Source organism: Lynx canadensis, chromosome D1 (assembly GCF_007474595.2).
Source record: "Lynx canadensis isolate LIC74 chromosome D1, mLynCan4.pri.v2, whole genome shotgun sequence".
Lineage (NCBI taxonomy): Eukaryota > Metazoa > Chordata > Mammalia > Carnivora > Felidae > Lynx > Lynx canadensis.
Window position 1 is genome coordinate 1287441 of NC_044312.2, and position 14808 is coordinate 1302248.

Below are 14808 nucleotides of genomic sequence, written 5' to 3' on the forward strand. Positions count from 1 at the left end.
CGTGCGGTATGATAGAGCACAACGTCTAGTTCAGAGCGGAGTCTAAACTCAATAAGATATGGCCATCTGGGCTGGGTTATTGTCGGTTACTCTAGACAAAATAAGAACATGATCTTTGGACCAGGAAGAAAGGAAATCAGGTCCTGACTCTGCTACTTGCTCTGTGACCGTGGCAGAGTCCCTGAGCTGCTCTCAACTTGGGTTTCTGCACGATGGAAACACGGCCCCGACCCAACGGTCCTTACAAAGACTAAATGGACGCTTCACATCAAGCCCTGGGCAGTGCCTGGAAAATCCAGGCGTTCAGCAAGTGAACAGTTGCTTGGTTCCAGTTCCCTAAACCAGCAAAGACACACAGAAGGATGTGAATCGGGTCTGGTAGGACAAGGAACATGTATATTGTTTCCCTCCCTCCCAGCCCAACTTCGAAGCATTATCTGTACGTAGTGCTTCCACTTTCTCACCTGTGCAAGCCTCTTTGTGGTGGATGGACCCAGATTTCTGCCTCAGCGTCTCCCCCAACCCCACTGCTGCGGCACCGTGGCTGGGTGAGATGGCTCTTTTTCACCACGGTGACCGTTACGGGATGACCCCACCATTACAAAAGATCCAAACAGGGGCGGCTCAGCAGTGTGGTCTGTGGTCAGCGCTTGCTTAATGGCGGGAGGTCTGACGCCCAGGGAGCTATCACAGGCGTCACCCCCCACCCTGAGGAGCACCAGGGTGAAGGTGCGGCTCACCCTCCGGCCAGCAGGGGGACCAGAGTGCGGGGAGGGAGCTGGGGCCACAATCGCAGCGAAGCCACCATCTCCACGACCGCTGTGCTTTTAAGTAATGTGAGTCCTCAAGCTCTTTTATTTTTACTTTCATTGTTTTACTTCTTAACATTTTTCCCGAGTTGTCGTGAGGTACGATTGACAAATAAAAATGCTGTATATTTAAGGTATATATACAGCACGGTGTTTGCATATTTGTACACATCGTGAAAGGATCACTACGGTCAAGCTAATTAACACATCCACCACCTCACAGAGTCACCTTTTATTGTGGGTTTGTGTGGTGAGAACAGTGAGGATCTACCTTCGGCAAATTTCAAGTCTACAATACAGAGTTAGTAGCCGTGGTCACCACGTGGTACCTCATCTCTCCGGAACCTATTCGTCTCACATAACCGAAATTTTCTATCCCATCACCAAAATCTCCCTATTTCCTCCACCCCCTTGGTCCCTGGCAACCACCATTCTTCTCTCTGCTTTTTTGAGGTTGACAATCATTTTTTTTTCTGATTTCACATCTAAGTAAGATTATGCGGTGTTTCTGTTTTTCTGTCCGGCGGATTTCACTTAGCATAATGTCCTTGAGTTTCATCCGTGTTGTCGTAAATGGCAGAATCTCCCTTTTTTTTCAGGGCTTAATAATATTCCATTGTGGGGGTGCCTGGGTGGCTCAGTCAGTTGAGCAGCAACTCAGTTCGTTGATTTTTGCATTTTGACTCTGATTTCAGCTCAGGTCATGATCCCAGGGTTGTGAGATTGAGCCTCGTGTCGGGCTCCATGCTGAGCCCGCCCTCTTTCCCTCTCCCTCTGCCCCTCTCCCCGACTTGTGCACGTGCTCTCTCTCTTTCTCTCAAACAAAATAGAAACTAAAAAAAAAAAAAAAAATGGTATCCCATTGTGTATACATACGACATTTTCTTTATCCAATCATCCATCAGAGGACACCTAGGCTATTTCTGTGCTGGCCGTCGTGACTCATGCTGCAAGGACGGTGGGAATTCAGGTATCTCTTTGAAATATTGATTTCATTCCTCGGGATACACACCCGGAAGTGGATTTGCTGCACTGCAGTGTGGTAGCAGAGTAGAGATGGTAAGGTAGTTCTATTTTGAACGTCTTGAGGAGCCTCCACACTGTTTTCCGCAGCGGCTGCACCCGTTTGCACCCCCACCAACGCTGCACAACGGATTCCCTCTCTTCACACCCTCACCAACACTTTTCTTTTGTCTTTTTGATAAACTCTCTTATTTTTAAGCCAGTCGGCAGTTACTGCTACCCGTAACCCAAGGCATCCCAACCTGCCAATGTTTGTGCCCTTTCAGCCAGCATTTAGTTTCGTCGCTGCACCCGCACTGCTGGAGTAGATGGGGTGCAGCTACCTGCAGGGTGGAGACCCCCCCCCCACCAGGCCCCCTGCTCCTCCCTCTCTGCGCAGGCTTTGGAGGCTGACTTTTTCACCAGATGCACAAGTACGTGTATGGGAAGGACAGTCAAATATTGAACATAACCTACTGATACGTCGCCAGCCGAAAATAATCTACGCGTCCACATAATTTTATTTGATGCACTTTCTATTTTTGATTTCAAATAAATTATATTCAAGTATATTTTTAAATGTATATTTTATATATCATTAAATTATTTTCCTGATAGAATATTTCTATTTATGTCAGCTATATTTATTTTCTTCACTTTTGATGACGTTGTATTTTTCAATTTCATTTCTTCGATGTATGCATTTATTGAAGTATTGATTTAGTCACCGAGAGGGGACTGAATACACAAATTACGTGTTTATGTCATAGACGGCGGCCAGCGAGAGGATGAAGCATGTACTTGTGTGGAATGGTTGCCAAGATGCGTTAAGTGAAAATAGCAAACAGCAGTGCGAATTTGCACGCCACCGTTTTAGTTTCAAGAGACAGTGTTGATGTTTGCGTCTCTACAAAACAGCTCTGAAAGCTGCGTGTACGTGCCTGTGGTTATTTGCATGCGCTCTTTCTTGCTGGACTATAATCTCGATGAGGGCAGGGGCCGGGTCAGAATAGCTCTCCATGGTGGTCTCAGAAAAAATGCACTAGCTGTCGGTGATGGGTGTGAGAAAGGTTAACTCTGCAGTTTTCTACCTTTTGGAATTGTGTTGTGACCACATAGGACCCTGCAAAAAAAAAAAAAAGGGAAAGAAAAGAAAAAAGAAAAAAACTTAATAAATTCAGGTGATTTTGAGATAAAGAAATGCTCAATTCCTAGCAAAATGCAATCTCACATGTAGTCTCTTTTGTATTCATGGTTTTAAGGAGGATCTAAATGCTGACAATCCATATATTTATACCTCCCCCTTTTTTTTTAACATGAAATTTATTGTCACATTGGTTTCCATACGACACCCAGTGCTCATCCCAACAGGTGCCCTCCTCAGTGCCCATCACCCACTTTCCCCTCTCCCCCACCCCCCATCAACCCTCGGTTTATCCTCAGCTTTTACGAGTCTCTTACGGTTTGCCTCCTTCCCTCTCTGTAACTTTTTCTCCCCCTTCCCCTCCCCCATGGCCTTCCATCAAGTTTCTCAGGATCCACAGAAGAGTGAAAACATATGGTATTTTTCTCTGTATGACTTATTTCACTTAGCATAACACTCTCCAGTTCCATCCACGTTGCTACAAATGGGTAGATTTCATTCTTTCGCATTGCCAAGTAGTATTCCATTGTATATATAAACCACATCTTCTTTATCCATTCGTCGGTTGATGGACATTTAGGCTCTTTCCATAATTTGGCCATTGTTGAGAGTGCTGCTATAAACACTGGGGTACAAGTGCCCCTGTGCATCAGCACTCCTGTATCCCTTGGGTAAATTCCTAGCAGTGCTCTTGCTGGGTCATAGGGTAGATCTATTTTTAATTTGAGATACAATCGACATACAACATTGTACTCATTTTAGGTGCGCGAGGTGAAGACTCCATACATGTCCATATTACAAAATGGTCACCACCGTGGGTGTGGTCCACACCCATCACCTCCCACAGTCACTGTGCCTCCTCTTTCCAATGTAGACTCCTTATGTCATGGCCTACCTGGATATGTCACGGACATTTCAAAACTTGGAAAACCTAAGCAACTCTTCCCAATTCTTACCTTTTCCTCACAAAGCTGTGCGTCTCCAAGTCGTCCCCCACCTCAGCAAAGCTGCCACCATCTGTGACATTTGTCCTTGGGCTCTAGGAGGCCATCTGGGAATTACTTCTCTTCTTAGCCCCATCGTGAAGTCCTGCTCTCTTCCGTATTCTTGTCTGACTCTGCAGTGTGACCGCTTCAGTCCCAGCCACGATCCCCTCACCCGGTTTCACACCTCCCTCAAAACCTCCCCAGTGCCATTCCCTCAAACGTTCAAAGCAGCCCAAAGCAGAGTAGGTCTCCCTATTATTCTGTCAAAGACACCGATGGTTTTCCTTTATGACTTTTATTACATTGATGGTTGCATGTACATGTTTGTGGCTATCTGCATATATTTTTTCTTGCCGGATTATAATCTTGATGAGGGCAGGGCTGTGTCCATTTTCTGAGATCCCGATGCCTACAACACAGCACAGTGCCTGGAACACGGAATATGATCGACAAATTATTCCCCAACGAGCAAGTTAAAGTGTGAGTACGCTCTTACTGTGTGGTTGCCCAGACATGCCACTTAGGGGCAATAAATCTACCTCAGGATAAGCATTTGCCCGTGGACTTCTCGCACAGACAGCCACAAAATGAGTACAAGAGGATACTTTCATGTGTGGGTGGACACGAGCAGACCACGAGGTCAGGCAAAGGGGCTCCACAGAGGGAACAGATACGTCAAAGGAAAAGATGAAGAGCGGGTGTGTCGGATTTTCTCCACCTGAAAAATAAAGTGCACGAACGAGGTGACTTGTGCTAACCGTAGGATCCCGCTTCACAATTTTCTCTAGAGCCTTCCCTGCAAGATCACTTCCCTAGATCCTTCTCCTGGGGTATAGCAGGAACACATACGATGTCTGGGGGGTGGACATAGGGACACCTCTTCGTCGGACACCAGGGGAGGACAAGGGGCACATTGTCTTCAGTTCAGGATGGGCTCATGGTGAGGCTGCCGCCATGGAGACCCTAGTACTGACACCACTGGCCAAGAATCTCAGCTGCCTTCTGTTTCGCCCCTACCCCACCCAAGATTGTGAGGACGACTCATTCTCGAAGAAACGAAACAATAAAGCAACCGGCTGATCGTCTTTATTAAATAACAAGCAAACGGTCTATACACAGTCAGTCGTCTCGCACACGAGTGCTCTCCCTTCCCCCGGGGAAGCTGCTCCGTGTGACCCAAGTGCGCGCCGAGTAGCCTGCTCGAAGGGCCCGTCATAGGTGAGGCTGACCGGCCAGACACGCAGCTTATACTCGTGCTCTGTCAGTGCATGTGCAGCAGGAAGCGAACCGTTTCGGTTCACAGAGACTCAGGTGAAGAATCGTCGGCTTCCCTTCAAATGCCCACGCGGTGCTTCTAGACACGTCAACAGTTCAACCAGCTGTTGGTCTTCAACACGTGTGTCACTTTCTTTGCGTTGGGGTCAAACTCCAACTGCGAAGATCCACTGAAGAAATAGTAAAACCCTGGAAATGCGGACAAGGGAGATAAGGGGATATCTGTTCAAAAACAGAAGTTGGCAACATGCAGAACTCAGAATAGTAGATGATGAAAACTACAGAGCGTTTATGGAGTTTCAATATGTGTCAGGGACGATGATAAGCGTTTTAGATGATTGTTTTGTCATTGATTTCTGCAACAATCCTATGAGGGAAGTGTATCTAAGTCCATTCTATAGATGAGCAGGTGAAGCCTCACAATCTGCTTGCCCGAGGTCACCCCTGGGCGGGTTGGGGACGGCACTCCATTCCAGCGCATTCTGGCAGTAAACCCAGGTTCAGGTCATCAGGTTATTCTGCTCTGATCAGACAAAACTCTCTGCTTCTGTGGAAACTGTGATCTCTTTACTTTCGTTTTTCCTGACAGCCCTCCTCCCCTTTCCTCGCTTCATAGCCTGAGGGTCACGCGTGGCCCCAGAGAAGCACAGAGACTCTTTCCAAACACCACAGGACCCTTTACGGCTCTTCCATCATGGTGCTTGGGTTACCTTTCGAGAAGGATCACCAGCCACCAGCCATCTCTCTTTGATTAGGGCAAAAAAATGTATCTTTTTAAAAAACCTTGTGCACACGCCAAAGCATGACAGTAATGCCTTGGTTTGTGAGCATAGTTTGTTCCAGAATCATGCTTGTCATCCAAAGCAGTCGTACATCAAACCGAACTGCAAGGACCATTGGCTCAGTTGCGATCATATGACATTCGGCATCATGTACTACTCGTATTGCAAGACATCACTCGTGTATCAGGTTAAAATGTATTAGAAATGTTCGCTTGTCTTGCGGGATACACGCAGAACAAGTTACTCACAATCCAAGGTTTTACTGTATTTGCAAGTGAGCCCTGTGGGCAATGGCTGATGACTACTCGGGAAAATCTCCCAACAGGATGGAGGGGAGGAGAAAGCCAGCCAGTTAAGAACCTTGGCCACACCCCCGAGGGGTTTTATAACGACATGGGAATCTGAAAGACAACAGCTCTAGAGGTGAGGAAGTGACTCTCAAGCACTTGGGTTTTATCCACACAGACAAAATATAGGGATTTGTGTTGATCATTGTTCTGATTCAAGTCAACGTACTGTACAAAGTCGTCATAGAAGTGGTACAGAACTGCTAATTGAAATCTAGGGGAGGGAGGTGGAAACTGGTTAAAGGAAACCCGTCCTCACAAATCAATCCAGCTGCCCTCTTCCCTCTGACACCGAGTGGCCCGTTGCCAACGGAGCAAGTACCCTCTTACCAAATGCTTCAAAAGCAGCATCAACCTTCGAGTCAACCCCCGGAAAGTCGTCTGCTATTTTCTTGGGAAAGTCTGGCTCCACGGACTGTGTCTTCTCATCAAATCTGCATCAAAGAAACACAGCTCAGCATTGCACGGACGCCACGTCACCCACATTCCTAAGTCACGTTTGGTTTCATGCGGAATCCCAGTAAACTTGCTGAGTACTGCAAATAAATGCCAAACGCGTTTAGCACTACAGAAATATGGGACTTGAATGGAACTGCACACTTAGTTCTTAGAGCTGTATCTCCACCAGGACCAGAGTCGACAGCCCGATCTGGAAGATGTTTGTTACCGTGTTTCTTTTTTTTTTTTTTTTTTTTTTTTTTTTTTTTTTTTTTTTTTTTTTTTTTTTTTTAAATTTTTTTTTTTTCAACGTTTATTTATTTTTGGGACAGAGAGAGACAGAGCATGAAGGGGGGAGGGGCAGAGAGAGAGGGAGACACAGAATCGGAAGCAGGCTCCAGGCTCTGAGCCATCAGCCCAGAGCCTGACGCGGGGCTCGAACCCACGGAGCACGAGATCGTGACCTGGCTGAAGTCGGACGCTTAACCGACTGCGCCACCCAGGCGCCCCTGTTACCGTGTTTCTTAAGCCTGGACAGAGAGAACCTGAATCGTCTCTCAACCACAAAGACACGAAGGTATGTACGAACAGGCACATAAAGCGAATTGGCTCATTTATCTCGAATACACATCTCAAGTTCTCTAGCATGCTTGACTCCTATACGTCCTCCCCACCCTGCACATCTGGATCTCCTACGGCAGCCTGTTAGGAAAAGGCAGAGTGGCGAGAAGGAAATCACAGTGAATGTGTTTTGGACTCAGGGGCTGGACCTTGGTTGGTCTGCCCAGTTGTGTGGGCGGTCGGCCCAGGAATCAGCCTCTGTGTGAGTCCTCGGTTCTATCCATAAAACTTAAACAGGCAGCACTAATGAGGGGTGGAGCTTCAGGGAAGCCCTTCACAATCATAGGGTAAATTTGGAAAGATGAGACAAACACCCAGGGAGGCAGTGAGTCCACAGGAAAGGAATGCTAAACTGTGGCCTGGGTTCTTGAGGCTTCTTTCAAACCCATCTGGGTTTGGAGTCCGGCAGGGAAGGTCCGTGGTGGGGGGGGGTGGGGACTGGAGCCAGGACTTTAGGGTGAGTGGGCTGGGGGGAGGGGCGGAGGAGAGAAGAGGCCGTCCAGGCGGGTGGGGCAACAGCAGAGGGAAGGTCCAGCCTGTGGCACAAGGGCTCAAGGCAGGAGCGCTTAAGAAATGCCGATTACCAGGCGCTGCTGCGTTGGAAAGCAGGCGTGTATCCGTCCTCCTCGGTGAGACGGAAGCAGGGCTGAGAGTGAGGTGGGGGTCCCTCAGGGAAAGAACCTAACGTCCCTAATCAGGCTCCATACAGAGTCATTCCAACCGCGTCTTACCGCCAGTATTTGTCCTCTACAAAGAAGTACGTTTTCTCCTTTTCCTTATCAAAAAGAGCAGCATCTATTTTCGTTACACTCGGAGGAAAACCCAGGGTGTGGATGCCTTTCGGATAACCTGCTTGTACCTCGGTTCCTCTGATGGCCCAGAACTGATTTCCTGTTAAGAAAAATAACTCACGGAATTACTTCATTATTTCTACATTATTTACCTAATTACTTGTAAACGCATTGAATTTGTAAAAGTTAAGCCTTTGAGTTTTAGAAATACTTGTTAGCGCCTTTGGTTTTCATAGTAAAAATGTAATCCCCGGCTCAAAGTGGGCATTGAACGACAATGTGTGGATTGAATGAATGAACACAAATCAAAGAAGGGAATTTACAACTCTGAGTCATGTATGTTGCTATGTTCATTTCTATCATTTGTAAAACATAAAGAAAATAACATCCCTTCCCTTCTTCATTACCTGAGAGCAACAATGTAGACACAATTTGTGATAGTAGAGAAAATCAAAGTCCTATTCAATTTTCCTGAGAAAGGGTTTATTTCAACAAGTTAGAGAAATTATCGTATAATAATTACCTTTGAAAGTGAAAACGATATCCTTGCTAGTCTCTTCGTATGCGGCGTCCAAGCCCGAAGGTAGAGATGGCCAAAACGAGGAGATCAAATAAAACCCAGGTTCAGGCGTCCTGAGGGATTTGCGCCAAAAATGTCTGCAATATGAATAAAAAGAAATGAAAACTGAAACCCAGACCTTCGCCTGTAGCACATTTTTCTCATTGACCTGCCTCACCCATCTTCCCGCATTCTCTCATCGTCTGGCTGGATGACAGGCAGAAATTAGGTGTACTTCCAATGGGAAAATATGTTTTCTTTCTCCCAGGAAGCCTGCACCAGACCTCCTGGCAAAGAAAAGTGATCCTGCGGCGAAATTAATTAGCCAAGTGTGACCTCTAAATACCTACAATTCACACACACTGCTGTGTGTGCGACAACATGGCTTACATTTTCTTTTTTCTTTTTTTTTTAATGTTTATGTATTTTTGAGAGAGAGAGAGAGAGAGACACAGCACGAGCAGGGGAGGGGCAGAGAGAGAGGGAGACACAGACTCCGAAGCAGGCTCCAGGCTCTGAGCTGTCAGCACAAAGCCTGACTTGGGGCTCGAACCCACGAACCGTAAGATCACGACCTGAACCAAAGCCAGACACTTAACCAACTGAGCCATCCAGGTGCCCCGTGGTCTACATTTCTGAAAAGACAGACCGGTGTGTGCATGTGCGTATCTGTGTCTGTAAGTATTTTTTGGTATATGCATGGAAACCTTCTGGAAGGATGCACAGGGGTCCTTGAGTACGGGGATACCCTAGGGAACCCAGATTAGTGTGGTGAGGGAGACGCGCTTTCTACTTTCTGCCTGTTTGTGCAGCTTGAATGTTCTCTTAAGTGCATGTGTATCCGGCAGACAGGAAATTATTGATTCAATGTAACACTCTCCTGACTCCATTTTTAAACATTTTTTTTTTCAATGTTTATTTATTTTTGGGACAGAGAGAGACAGAGCATGAACGGGGGAGGGGCAGAGAGAGAGGGAGACACAGAATCGGAAGCAGGCTCCAGGCTCTGAGCCATCAGCCCAGAGCCCGACGCGGGGCTCGAACTCACGGACCGCGAGATCGTGACCTGGCCGAAGTCGGACGCTTAACCGACTGCGCCACCCAGGCGCCCCTCCTGACTCCATTTTTAAAGGAGGTGAAGATAAAGTTGCGATTCTGAAGTTGGACTTTTGAAAACCAAGCGTGACTTATAGGAACAACAAGGAGAGGACAAGAATGTACGTCAAAAGAATAGATAGGGAAATAGAATCTTCTGGTCTGACCTGTCTTTAAAGAACAGGATTTCTCCCCTCAGAGAGCTGACGGCATCGAAGGACAAAGCAGGATCGCACGTGGCTGGTGTCCCAGGTTCTGGAGGCACAGATTCCGTGGGCCCCGCGGGGCCATCAGGGGATGACATAGGGGGAGGTCCTAAAGGAAACAGATGTGGGGGATCGAACATGAGGCGAAATGGGATGCTTCCGTCGATTTCTATGCTTTCCAAACACTCCCTGAGTGCGTTGAGACGAATGGCAAATGCTTTATGCAGCATTTTAAAGCTTTCCCGAAGACCATGGCTGCAAAGCTCCCATGCCTCCTTTTTCCAGCATCACTCACCATACAGGGACTGGACGCCGTTCACATCATCTTGGGCAAGGCGGAAGCGGGTCAGGTCTGTGCGTGGGTTGTAGACGGGATACATCAAAGCTGTGGGGTCGGCCGAGTGATAGAGACCCAGGGAATGGCCGAACTCATGAGCAGCAACGAGGAATAAGTTGGTCCCTATTTAAGAAATCATAAATAATAGTTCCTAATCCCTTAAGCACATGTACATCACACAAGTCAGCTGTATTTTATTGGCTTACTTACTGGAAGCACAGAGGGCCTTCTCTGCCTTGTTTTTTGGTTGACTGATCGATTGATAACACACTTAACGGAAAGCCTAGCGTTTTTTAATGCTTCTCATTCTCGAAATCAGTCTTCGAGACAAAACAGCCAGTATGTCCGCCTACTGCCCTCTCCCACCTCAGAAGCCTATTTACTTCATGAAAACAAGGTCCTCTTTCTCGTACTCCGGAAGGGAACCGACCCACTTGTTTAGCACATTCATAAATATTTCCCTTCATTTGTCAATGAAAAGCGAAACACTGTCTCAACGTATTAATGTTTGCCAGTTATAGTCTCAGTTAAAGGAATCACAATTTATTCAACTCCAATCTGAAACCCTAAACAATCATACTTTTGTATGCAGACTGTTGCCTGCATAATTTTTCAACCCCAGGATCATTATTAAGTACACATTGGGTCTGGAAATATTAGTAATGATAATTGTCATAGGGCTTGTTAAGATTGGTCTAAAACAGCATGCCTAATCATGCCCAGCATTTGTCACAAAAGAGACTTTGACCACGCGAACACTAGCTGCATTCATATTTTCTTTTTCCGCGTATTATTAAAAAAAAGAACCCAGGATGCTGACATTGGAAATCGTCGGGTAATTACGTTTGACACGCGAAGTTTACTTTTGCGAGCATTATCTGTGTAACTTGTGATCCTACTAAAGTCCTCATTTGTGACTTTGCAGGAAGAAGCTGTTAATTCGATCAAATCAAAGAAATTTATCCGGCACTAACCTCACATTTGTACTCCCTATAGATATTCTGTTTGCATTTTGATTATAAATCCCAGAAAATTTCAGAGGCTAGTATTATTTGTTTTAGCCAGTTGTTTGAAAACGTTGGAAGTCAGTCCTCAAAGTATACAGCTATGAACTGAGAAATACCGTCCTACCTAAAAAAATTGGGCATTGTATTTGGGGGCTAGTGTCTCCCTTTAGAACAAGTCCCTAAAAACTCCTCTTAACCTAGAGAGAGTAAAAGGCTGATTTACCAGAAAAACCTAAACGGGGACCTCAGTTTCTGGAATTTAACTCCCATCTCCATTTTGAAGAGTATAGAAGACATTTCCCCCAATTTGGATATAAGCACTATCGAGGGCCCATGTTAGCACAGAGGCAAGGCAACACGTGGTCCCTCGGGTATCTGCAATTCAACGCAATGAGAAAATACTCTTAAGGATGGTCCTAAGGTCATACTAGAACCATCGTCCTCAAAGAAGTACTTCAACGATGCCTCCATAGCGTGCTTACCAAGACAGAGAATAAACTTTTTGGACATCTGAAAGTGTTTTCAATAATGATCAAAACAAAAATACATTCTATTTCTTGAGCCATTGGGGAAATCTAGAACACACCACTTCTCGAAGATTTGTAGCCTCTCAGAATTTTCTAAATCTAAAAAACAAACAACAAAAATAACCCACCCAAATCATTCTGAGAGATGTGCGACTCACCTGATGTATCCTTTGTCCACTGCTCATCATCGTCAAAGTGAGCGTCTCCATTGATGCCGGGCCCCGGCGCGTAGGCATGACCCAAAATATTTCCAGGTCCATCAAAAGGGATAAAGTCTCCATGTTCTGACGGAGAAAGTGTTTTTATTTGAAAGACAGGTAATTAAAACACCTTTGGAGTCTTCCTACCCCCACCCCCCACAACAGCACTAAATAAATGGATGCATTTCATATTGTCTTTGGTTTTTACCTCTAACTGCAAAAAAGATCATTATGTCAGCCTCTCCTTCGTAAATCTTGGAGAAAGTAAGTGGGGTCACCTCCTCCCAGGCTTTCAGAGCCTTCTCAAAGGCAGAGTCAACAGCCTCTCTCGGCAAATCCAGTGTGTAATTCACAATCCTTTAAAAATTGAAGAGATTATTTTCTCCTGTGATGGTACTTGGTAAAATCGCAGTGTGATGTGAACACCTCTTTGGACCCGTTACCTGTAGGTGAGGTGCGTTTTCCTCCACTTCGGCAGGCCAGGGAAGGTGGTGAACTGGCCCACGTCGGGAACGCCACACCGGGGCTTGCGTATCATCGCCAGAGTGTCAGGGTCCAGCTTCCCTGTCACCTCCAACCCGAGGAACTTCTGCATTTCTCGGATTTTTTTAACGACAGGTCCGCTGTCCCTTCTTCTGACGAACTGTTTCACATCCTTTGCGAGGTCGTAGTAGTTCTCCAGGTATTGCTAGTGGGGTAGTAAGTATAGTCATGATTTTTAGCCTTCCGTACTAAATGGCAGCTGCAGACCTCACCTAGTTCCGGTATTCCTCCAGTTGCTAAAATCAGAATAAGTGTCATATTCCATTCCACTCTTCAATTACAGATTCTTCCCTGCGTCTGTTTTGTCTCTGTAACCAACTAACGTCTGGAGCTTAGTCTACTCCCCAAGCAATGACAATGGCGTGGGAGCCGAGACCGATATCTAATGAACTTAAGGCAGAAACACAAAGCAAAAAGGCTTCTTTGGGCATATTTGTGTTTCAGTTACACTTATTCAAGCCCTTCAACTTTCTACTTTGTGCTTCCCCCGGGGACCTGACTTACGAGAGAAAGTTGGACAGATCTCTGGGTCCGAACACGACACTAGCCATGTAAATACCTAGCTTAACTTCCCCTGGATTAAAATACCTAAAGAAGTTCCATCGCAAGATGCATTTAATTACACCCTCCTCTTGTACTCCTGCCCCTCGAGCCCCAGTGTTGCTGCTCCCAGGGGGTCAAGATCTTAGGCAAATACCTAAAGTTTCTGGCCTCTGTTTGCTCCTGCATGAAAGGAGACACAGTAGGCTGGGGAGACCCCTCCACATCCCACACTTCCTAACCCCCTGTTCCTGAACTTCTCCTCCACAGTGAGCCCGAAGCATCCCGTGTGTTTATGAATGGAAGGCAGGGGTGGTGTTCCCACTCGGCCCTGCCAATGCCTGTGGGAGATGCGTCCATCAATTACCTGAAGGAGGTCCATGTTGCTGTCCTTGTCCTCTGCGGCTCTGTCCACTGGATAGGCTGAGCACATGGCCACACAGAGCAGCAGTAGAGCCGGAAGATTCTGCATTTCCACTGGCTCTCCTTGGCTCTTTGTCGTCTTAGTGCTTTCCTCTCTGCCTACCTTCTCCTGGGTCCGCCGAATGGAGCCCTGACTTTTATAGGGCAACAGTGTTGGTTTAGGTCACCCACAGCTTGACTCATGACTGCTTTCATCCGAATGGCAGCAGGACCCTGTCCAAAAATCCCAAATCCAAAGTAGGATGATACAACCTACTTTACTAATTTCTCTCAACCTTTCCAATTTTGCAAATCAAAACAGTGATTAAGCTCCAGGAAATGCTTCCTGTCTTCGTAAGATGAAAACTAGGGCTTTTTTTTTTTTTATTCTGGAAAGAAAAAGTGCTGGAATTTACTAGACAATTTCTGTTTGCGGTGTTTGAGAGGAGAAATAGGCTGACTCGGTAAAAAGTCAGAATTGAGTAGGACTTCTAGATGCGGTCTCATTTTAAGAAAAACGTACTTCAAATCAAATGTAATGAGATGCGAGTAAATGAAAAGCTGTGCATCCGTAGCTAGAGTCTTATTAGTTTCTGTCAAAACGGAAGAAGCAAGATCTAGAATAAAGCTGGAAGGGAGAGTTCAGTTTTTGAGTCTTTGATTTGAAATACGTGCTATGGGCATCTCCTTGGGTTCCTTAGTTTTTGAGGAGAGAAAGCTCAAGGGGAGGAGAGAACAAAGATGGCGAAGAAGGGAGTGTATCATTCTCTTCTGGTCTGTGCGGGTCTGTGCCCGGTTTATTGGCAGGTGGCCTTCCTGGAACAGGGGCTCTGTAAAAACAGTGGCAGCATCGAATGATTTACTTTGCGCAGGACTGGAATTCTCTGTCAGTATCTCCTACACATTTCTTCCTCTCTTCCAATCCCTTTCCCTCCACCTTCCGTTCAAATTCGTAGATAGTTTGAACTTAAAAAACAAAAGCCACCCTGAATGGTCTCCCAGGGTGCTCACCTGTTTTCTCTCTTCTTCCCTTTCTCTCCCTTCCCCTCCCCTGCCTTCCTCTCACTCCTCTTCTGTGACCTGTGGAGTGCTGCTCACGCGGGCTGTGTAACAGGTGCTCGTCTGGAAGACAGGAGACATCCCCAGGGGGAGACCTGGTCGAACGTCTCACAACCCTCCGGCCCCCTCTCCCCGACC

The 14808-nt window shown here is 46.4% G+C and overlaps 1 protein-coding gene across 1 annotated transcript; it reads right to left on the minus strand.

Moving 5' to 3' along the window:
* Positions 1-5032: 5032 nt before the first annotated feature.
* Positions 5033-13743, minus strand: LOC115525166 (stromelysin-1). Its single transcript, XM_030332205.1, has 10 exons — positions 13577-13743; positions 12570-12814; positions 12335-12483; positions 12085-12210; positions 10351-10515; positions 10017-10164; positions 8719-8852; positions 8136-8295; positions 6676-6779; positions 5033-5405 (listed from the first exon to the last, which is right to left on the minus strand). Exons 1-10 carry the CDS (start codon positions 13679-13681, stop codon positions 5305-5307), a joined length of 1437 nt encoding a protein of 478 aa, XP_030188065.1. The 5' UTR covers positions 13682-13743; the 3' UTR covers positions 5033-5304.
* Positions 13744-14808: the final 1065 nt, after the last annotated feature.

Bases quoted from the DNA above. Each gene is read 5' to 3' on its own strand.
- LOC115525166 (XM_030332205.1), bottom strand. From the start codon at position 13,681: ATGCAGAATCTTCCGGCTCTACTGCTGCTCTGTGTGGCCATGTGCTCA. The intron at 8,853-10,016 runs GTCAGACCAGAA...TTCATATTGCAG, and splicing joins ATCCTGTTCTTTAAAGACAG to ACATTTTTGGCGCAAATCCC. The intron at 5,406-6,675 runs GTAAGAGGGTAC...CCGCATTTCCAG, and splicing joins TGCTGCTTTTGAAGCATTTG to GGTTTTACTATTTCTTCAGT.